This window comes from Panthera uncia, assembly GCF_023721935.1.
Source record: "Panthera uncia isolate 11264 chromosome C1 unlocalized genomic scaffold, Puncia_PCG_1.0 HiC_scaffold_4, whole genome shotgun sequence".
NCBI classification, from domain to species: Eukaryota; Metazoa; Chordata; class Mammalia; order Carnivora; family Felidae; genus Panthera; species Panthera uncia.
The window spans coordinates 66,964,352-66,973,351 of NW_026057585.1; the positions used below are offsets into that span (position 1 = coordinate 66,964,352).

Below are 9,000 nucleotides of genomic sequence, written 5' to 3' on the forward strand. Positions count from 1 at the left end.
CCATCTACTACTACTGCTACTACTACTACCACCACCACCACCACACCACTACTGCTGCTACTACCACCACTACTGCTGCTGCTACAACCATCTACTACTACCATCATCTACTACTACCACCAACACTACCACCACCACCACCACCACCACCCCGCTACTGCTGCTGCTGCTACTGCTACTACCACCATCTACTACTACTGCTACTACCACTAGTACTACTACTACTACCACTATTACCACCACCAACACCAACACCACCGCTGCTGCTGCTGCTCCTGCTACTATTGGTGCTGCTGCTCCTACTACTGCTACTACTATTCTTGTTCACCTACTACTACTGCGATAACTACTACAATGACGACTGTGACTACCACCCCCACCACCACCGCAACTACTGCCGCGGCCGATCTAAGGTGAGGGCTCCTGTCTCTGCTGCCGCTGCTCTGCCCTTCCCGAGCACCCGCTCAGTCCCAGGCCCTGCACGGTTGCTTTGTCTTCTGCGGTCTCACAACAACTCTCAGGAGCAGCTCAGGAGGTGAAGGAATCTGGCCGCCGAAGTGGCAGCGCCTGGATGTCACCAGCCTCCGGGGCTTCTGTTCTTTCCATTTTCCCTCCACCTTTTTGTGTGCTGTCCCAAGACTGGCAAGACAATGGATATTTAATTACGTAAAGCGTTGGTTTATAAAAAGCCTCCGGGAGCTCACTGGCTTGTGTTTGTTCCCGTCGTGGCCTCCTTTTGCCTATTCCTCTGAGCCCAGCTCTAGCATTCTCCCCCGTAGCTGGATGCCCCTGCGTGTCCTCCAGGCCGGAGTCTCTTCGTTTGAACAACTGCCGAAGTGTCTTAACAGGCAGAGGGGGAGCTACCCTTGGACTTGTAATGGCAGGAGAGATGTCGGCCTGGGGTAGTAGAGAGGAGGCCTAGCCCCTCTGTTAGCACACCCCTGACCCTATTCCTGCATTAAAAAGCAGGGACTGGTCACCAGCAACAAGCATTTGTCCTTCTAAATATCCCAAAGACTTCCTCTCCCTCCACCCCAACCCACTCCCCACCCCCAGAAATCAAACTGTAAAGTCAGAAGGCTTTAAAGACACAGCCATTAGGAAACTGGTTCTGCTCCCAGCTCTGATACTGTCTGGCCGTGTGACTTTACATAAACGTCTTGCCCTGTCTTGAGTTATCCCGGAGCTTCGACTGGTTTCAGTTTCGTATTCTTTGATACGGGAGCATAGTCCTCAATCAACCTACCCCTGGGTATTGTGAGGATCCGGACAGGATGAATGGGAAAGTACAGTACTGTGAAAAAATATTTCCTACTATTTTCTCCCCTGCTAAGAACTAACATCTTATAAAGTTTCCCTCTTGGTCTATGCCTTGCCTTTGACCTGGGTCATCCTGCCATTCATTCATCCAACAAAATATACCAAACATGTTATGTTTGCCAGTCGTTTCCCATTCCTCTGCGGCCCTGATGCCTACCTATCCTTCAAGACTCCTCCTCCAGGAAGTCTTCCCTGATCTTCCAACTCTCATAGATAACTCTTCCTCTGAGCTGCTAGAGAACTATTGTCTAAACATCTCATCTGGCACTTAGTAATAGCTTTGTATTTCACTTTTCTTGTGTATCAGCTCTATCTTCCCAGCTCAACTTTGCATTGTTCTTGGGGTCTCACTCGCTCAGGTCCCAAGGCCAAGCACAAGGCCAGGCAGAGAGTGACCCTTCCCTGAGAGTTTGCAGTATGCTGTTGCTGCTGCTGCTGCTGGGAATGAAGCTGGGGGTGGCTTCTCTGAGCAGAACATTTCTGGAAGGCTGATGCCCACCCCTTCTCCCTTCCTCTAGAAGTTCGTAAATAAGGGCAAGCCCTGACACCTCCGGGCAGAGTGGAACAAACCTAGCTTACAGGCCCATACAGGAAACTGTCGGACTTTAAGGCTAAGGGCATCCATGAGAAAGAGAAAAAGAAAGAGGGATGGGGAGAGGCTGGGAGAGGTGAAAGAGAGAAATCAATTATGTAGGATTTGAGAGAGAGAGAGAGAGAGTACTTATATATTTACATTGTGTGTAAGGCTTTTATAACTTTTTAATGTTTAGGTATGAAAATGCATGGTTTTTCATAGTTGTGAATGTTTATGCGTGCTTTACAGAATATAAGTGACATATCATTGCAGATTCTAAGCACATTTTTACATCAACTCCTACTCAGAGGTCCTAGGTTAAGTTTTTGTTTGAAATTCTATCTAATCTCTCAACATTTCATTCATATTAATGGGTCACTGCCTATGCCCAGCCTCCCTGGGACTGTGCCCAGCAGGATGTCAAGGCCACCTTTCCTTCCCAGTCACAGGGAAGGCTGATGTGGATCCCAGCCAGGCCAGTCCCTGGGGTGGGAAGCTTGCCAAGATCCCTTTGCCTGACCCTGTCAGGGGGTGAGCTCATGTTTAGATCTCTTCCCTGTATCTCAGCCTTGGTGTTCCTGTTTCTCTCTTTCTCCTTCTTCAGGCCAGCCTTGATTAAAGGTAAACAAAACAAAACAACGCTGGTGTGGTGTGGTGTTAGGAAGGAAGAGGCTGCTCCCTTAACTCCCCGCTCCCGGCACCTCTCCAAATTTCTTCCAGACTGCTGAATGCTGTGGCTCCAGCACGCTTGTTTCTGTTCCATTTTAGAAGCACTCATTGAGGGTCTGCTCTAAGCAGAGCTGAATACTGAGTGGTGGTCCAAATGGAGGTACACAGCTGTGAAATAAATACTTCATTGCTCTGGCCCATAGAGCAGCTCCAGGAGGCTGGAGACTCTGACTTTGTTGAAATGCAAATACGCAGGATGGGGATTTTCCTGCATGAAGCCTCGTTCATCACGCATGCCTAAATTCATTCTTTAGTAAAGTTTAACATTTATTCTTTCATTCTTTTGTCCATTCATTCATTCATTCATTCACCCTTAGGCAGGCCAAGTGGTTTGTTAGAAACCTAGAAACCTGGATTCAAGCCTGAGTTAGCGGCCGTCATCTTTGCCCTCTGAGCCTCAATCTTACCTGTGGAATGGAATGAAAGAATGATTTCTGGGGAGCCTGGGTGGCTCAGTCAGTTAAGTGTTTGACTCTTGATCTCAGCCCAGGTCTTGAGCTCAGGTCTTGAGTTCAAGCCCCACGTTGGGCTCCGCAACGGGCATGAAGCCTACATTTAAAAAAGAAAAAAAAAAAGGACTGATTGCTCTTCCTGATTCACAGGATTACATTCAGGAACTTCAGGGGAAATGGCTGTAGTGAACATCCTCTGTATACAGCCATTCTACATACAATAGGAGGGGAGGAGGGCAAGGGACTTTGAAATGATGCATTAGATAGAGCCAGAAATGGAAGCAAAAAATATCTAATTCCAGTCCCCTAGCATTTACACACCTTTAGAAAAGTCACTCTCCCTCTCTAAGCCTGTTTGCCCATCTATAAAATGAGCCTGTTGAAGTAGACGATCACTGAGGAGTTTTGCCATTTGGGGGGTTCTAGGAACTCCTCCTCCTAATCCAATCTCCTACCCTGAAAGATGGGCTCATAGTGACCTTGGAAACACATCAAGTTGCTAGATACTAATGCTATAGGCAGGATGTCTAGGTAGTAAATCTTCATACTTGGCTCAGCAGCATGGTGGTGATGCCGGCTTCCCAAAGATTCTCTCTGCCCTCAGACCTGATGCTGAACCAGACACCTCTGGAGAGATGAGACCAGCGGGTGACACGGCAAACCTTGCATACAGAAGGTGCAGTGCTGCGGACCTAATTAACATCACCGTGTAATAGACACCATGGAGCACGCTTGAGCTGCCTGACAGAATAAATAAAGCAATGCTTTATCTTAAGTCTTGGTTAACAGTAAGTAACAGACTTGTGCATTATTTACTACACTTCACTGCACAGACCTGCTATGGCGGCCCTAGACCCCGTGAGAAGGCACACCCTGATTTCAAGGGTGTGCATTATAAATTGCTTGCCAAGCAACTGGAGTATTGGGACCCTGCGGGTGTTGTAATAGACCTGTGTGAAGAGGTGGGCACAAGAGTGTGGCTCTGGTGTCTGACAGATCTGGCTATCAGCTCTGCCACCATGTGACCTTGAGCCACCTCTGTGAACTTCGGTCTCTTTACTTACAAAATAGGATTAATTAATGCCTGGGTCACAGGAGGTTTGTGAAGAATAAATAACACGATGTGAACAAATGGAAGTGTGGCTTCAAGGATAGCTATTATTATTTGCCACATTCACATTACTCGTGTGCTCAGTATTTCTAAGGTGGTCAGTCAAGCGACCACCCTGGTACATATACTTGGAAGCTATGGTCTGTCATTGTAAATGGATGGTGGGGTAACGGGGTCTTTCTTTATCAACAGCTGGTGGTCATTTGTTCACCTCCAGCAGTGTCCTCCTCCCCTCTCATTATAATATCATCATTCATTCATTCATTTAATCATTCATAATGTCTACCATTGTAAAAGGTACCATGTACCTTAGTTTTGGGTTCTTCCAAAAGCAGAGACTAGGACAAGCAACTGAGAGCAAGCAGTGTACTTTCCAGGTGATACCTGGAAGCAGAAGTAAGGAAAAGGCAAAACTAAGACAGAAGAGGGAGAAAACACAGTAAAAGGTGTCCTAATAAGCTAATTACCACTGAAGAGAAAGGGGACTCAATCCCTCTAGGGGTCTTAGAAATAGTGTAAAATGACCCCCCCCCCTTGGGGCACCTGAGTGGCTCAGTGGGCTAAGCGTCCAATTTCAGCTCAGGTCATGATCTCATGGCTCGTGGGTTTGAATTCCGTGTCGGGCTCTGTGCTGACAGCTTACAGCCTGGAGCTGCTTCAGATTCTGTGTCTCCCTCTCTCTCTGCCCCTCTCCCACTCACACTCTGTCTCTGTCTCTCTCTCTCTCAAAAGTAAATAAGCTTAAAAAAAAAGACGCTGGCCAAATACACAGAACTGTCCACTAAGGCTGCACTGAAATCAGATGGGCTGAGGAGATGGGAGACAGGCAGTACAAGCATCTGCTCCACACGGGCACAGGAGAGCCAAGTGAGGCATGAGTGCCTTGTCTTTGCTATCTCGTGGCTGGGAAGTTTGGTAGGAACAGTAGCCAAGTTAACTCGGCCTCCCAAGGATCTGGCACAGTGCCTGCACAGAGTTGCACACCCAGTGATTATTTGCTGAGTGCAAAGATGGAAGGATAGGTGGATGGTTGGATGGATGTATGGGTGGTGGATCAGTTTTCTCCTTTGTAAGAAAAATTTCTGCCTACAGATGTGGGGGATAAATGGAGGTTGTGGAAGGTTGGGTGTGCAGATGGAGTTTGATGTGCAAGGGTATTCAACATGGGGCAGGGGCAGGTAAGGCAAGAAGTCCTCAGAAGACATCACTCTAGAGCTGGCTCAAGCAAGTGGGGCCAAACAAGTCATTGATGCTGGTTTATTGATGGAGTTGCCCCAAACTGGTACTTCAGCTTGGGCTCCACAGCACAAATGGAAGCCAGGAGAACACCTGAACTGAAATTGTGAGGAAAAATAGTCTCAGAGCAGGACCAACATGGAGAAGGCCCAGGAAGACCCAGTAGTCTAGGCTTTGACTCAAAGGACTAGCGTTTTAAACACTCCTCAGGCCTTTGCAAAACCTTACCCTTACTAACGGTCCGCATTGATATTTCATAAAAGCTGAATTGCCTTTTAATAACTAGTGCATTTGACCAGGAAAAGGGAAAACAAAAGCAAAGTGTTTGAGATTTTATACATATTTTGGTTTCAACCATCTTTATTTCTTATTATAGTTGAAATCTTGAGGTTAACATCAATTTCTATGATTAACATTTTCTTTTTCCTGATAATGTTGTTCACTTAGAAAAATTTGAAATTTGAGAGGCACCTGCGTGGCTCAGTCAGTTAAGTGTCAGACTTGGTTTTGACTCAGGTCATGATCTCATGGTTGTAAGATCACGCCTGGCTCTGTGCTGAGCGTGGAGCCTGCATAGGACTCTCCCTCTCCCTCTGCCCCTCCCCTGCTTTTGTGCACACACTCTTTCTCAAAATAAATACACTTAAAAAAAATAAGATATTGAAATCCAAAAAGAAGGAAAAAGGGTAAGGAAAATAACACCACCACCAAGAGATAAATAACTTTTAATGTATTTTTAATACATTTTAAACAAAACTGAGATAATTTTATATATATATATATATATATGTATAGTTTTAGATATTCCCCCCCACTGAGATTTTCAGCTGGTTTGTGTAATGTATAATTTTCTTATACAGCTCTCATGTTTTGAATATGCTTTGAAAACATTAATTTTTACTGATTATGTAATATTCTACCATTAGAATCTAATTTATTTGTTCATTCCCTTCTTGTTGGACATTTTGGTCCCAATTTTTTGTTACAAATTTTGAACAGAACTGTACAAAACCCTTAATATGCAATATGTCCTTTAAACTTCCCTACAAGCCTGTGAGGGGAGTGAGTAGTATATAGACTCTTTTTACAGATGAGGAAACTGAGGATTCCAGAGGAGTTCAGTGATTTGTCAAAGGTTACAGTCTTGGTTCAGGTTCCCCAGAAGCAGAACCCAAAAAAATATGGTTTCAATGCAATGGATTTATTTAAAATGAGATCTTGGGTTGCCTGGGTGACTTGGTCGGTTAAGCAGCCGACTTCAGCTCAGGTCATGATTTCACAGTCCATGAGTTTGAGCCCCACGTCGGGCTCTGTGCTGACAGCTCAGAGCCTGGAACCTGCTTTGGATTCTGTGTCTCCCTCTCTCTGTGCCTCCCCTGCTCACACTCTGTCTCTCCCTGTCTTTCAAAAATGAGTAAACATTAAACAAAATTAAAAAGAGTCTCAAGCTAAGAGGAAGAAAATGAGGAAATGAGACGAGGAAGGCAGGACAGCCAATGACATGTTTGTTACCAGGCAAGCTGCCACTGTGGAGAAGCGGAGTCTAATTGTGCTGGGGAAACTTGAGAAGCCAGTGTACTCTCCTCTCGGAATTATCCCACACGAGGGATGAGGGAGCTAGGTTGTTTTCACTAACTCCAATCAGTCTTGGTCACAGCTGTTCCCAAGGAGCCCTGTCACTTCTCCCGGTCACTTCTGAACTGCTGTCGGGGAGGGAGCTAAGCAGGCTCTGGGGGGCACATCAACGCAGGTGCTGGCAGTCACAGGTTAGGCAGTGCTGCCCACAGCAATGAGGGAAAGGGGATGAGGGTGACATTGAGCAGGGCCTCTAAGGTCAGTCACATGGTTGTAACTGACAGAGCTGGGATTTGAATGCAGGTATGCCTAATTCCAGAGCCCTTTCCTTTAATGATTTGGCTTTGCAGAGAAACAAAGTGGCCTTGGGCATGTCACTTCATCTCTCTAAGCTCCAGGATCTGATGGGGATAATGCTATGGGCCATTTCTTACTCAAAGTGCTGTCATAAGATGACAGCATGGATGTGTCGGCACTTTGATTACCAGCAAGGCCATCGTTGGTTCAGCAGTACTGACCATTCTCATAAGGTGGACAGGAATCACATCAGGCAGCCATTGAGTGCTTTCCTGAGGATGGCTAATGAAAAGAAATTAATAGAAGATGGGCTGGTCCCTGAGTTTATTAGATGAGTAGTTTCTCAGATTTCACTGCATAGTATGCGAGGTACACGTGGCTCATCGAAGTACAGTATAAGTCTGTGGTGAACAATGGAGTGTTCCGTTGTTCTGGCGAGGGGAAGACAGATACGCAATTAATCATCTCTACGCACTGACAGTCTCCAAGTCTAGATTCTCCCAGGAGGGAGTTTAGTTGCTCTGTAAGCTTCAAATTCAAGGGCTCCTCAGTGCTAAGCTCCTGACGAGCTGCATTAAAGTACAAATGACAAAGATGGCATTTGACGTATTTATTAAATATGCGGATCCCGAAGGAGCCAATGTGGGTTGCTCACGCCTGTGAAGTTCCAGATGCGAAGTCCGTGTTGCTGCAGCCCTCCCACATGGCTGAAGTTCACACTTAAGGGTAAGGTTAAGACAGACTGGAGATTTGAACCCTGACGTCAAAATCCATTTCATTCCAGAAGATCATGTAAGTGTTCATCTGCTGACGATGTTTTGCAGCTTTACCAACCGCTGGAAAGCAAGTGTGAATGAGTTGCCCAGAACCATTCCTACGTGGTACTACCTACCTCAAGATTTCTACACCCTGCCCCACCCTAGCCCAGGCCGGTATAAGCATTTACCTAGATTGTTTTTAACAGTATGGAACATGAGTTCATATTCCAAAGATTTGGGTCTATAAAATTGGCATGTTTACTCCTAGGCACTAAGACTGTAATTCAAGTAGCTTTCACTGATGAATGATGGTGTCAGTGTTTCCATCACTATTACTACTAATGCCAGGAGATTCACATATGCTCTTAATCCTCCCAGCAACCCTAAGAGGAAGAGAAAGGTACTACAGTCCCCATGTTATAAAAGAGGAGTTGGAGACACAGAGTGACATAACCAGGGCCGCACCACTAATAAGTGGTAGAAAGAGGATTCAAACTCACTTCGGTCTGGCTTCAAAGTCCAAACACTCTGACACCAGAACACCACCTCCAACTGTCTAGATGTTCCTCAACCTCGTGAATGATAATAAAACCCATGAATGAGAATAAAATAAGATAAAAACAGAGAAGGAGGCAAACCATAAGAGACTTTTAAATACAGAGAACAAACAGAGTTGCTGGAGGGCAGGTGGGTGGGGAAATAGGCTAAGGGGATGATGGGCATTAAGGAGGGCATTTGTGATGAGCACTGGGTGTTATATGTAGGTGGTTAATCACTAGGTTCTACTCCTGAAACCAATACTACACTGTATGTTAACTAACTTGAATTTAAATAAAATCTTGGAAGAAAACAAACAAACAAACAAATCATTTGACATCTTAAAAAAAAAAAGAAAAGAAAAGAAAAACATGAATTGGGCCAACAATTCCAGATCCTCATCTCTGGCCT

The 9,000-nt window shown here is 45.5% G+C and overlaps 1 protein-coding gene across 2 annotated transcripts in view; it reads left to right on the plus strand.

Annotated features, from left to right (window-relative positions):
* Positions 1-3,844, plus strand: part of BEND5 (BEN domain containing 5) — a 1,448,520-nt gene extending 1,444,676 nt beyond the window's left edge. Inside the window, exon 13 of one of the 2 annotated variants that reach the window (XM_049618594.1) lies at positions 3,680-3,844. In XM_049618594.1, coding sequence (XP_049474551.1) covers positions 3,680-3,788 — 109 coding nt within the window. In that variant the 3' untranslated portion in view covers positions 3,789-3,844. Of the gene's footprint in view, positions 1-3,635 lie in introns of both variants that reach the window. The other variant, XM_049618596.1, reaches the window with a different exon arrangement.
* The last annotated feature ends 5,156 nt before the right edge of the window (positions 3,845-9,000 follow it).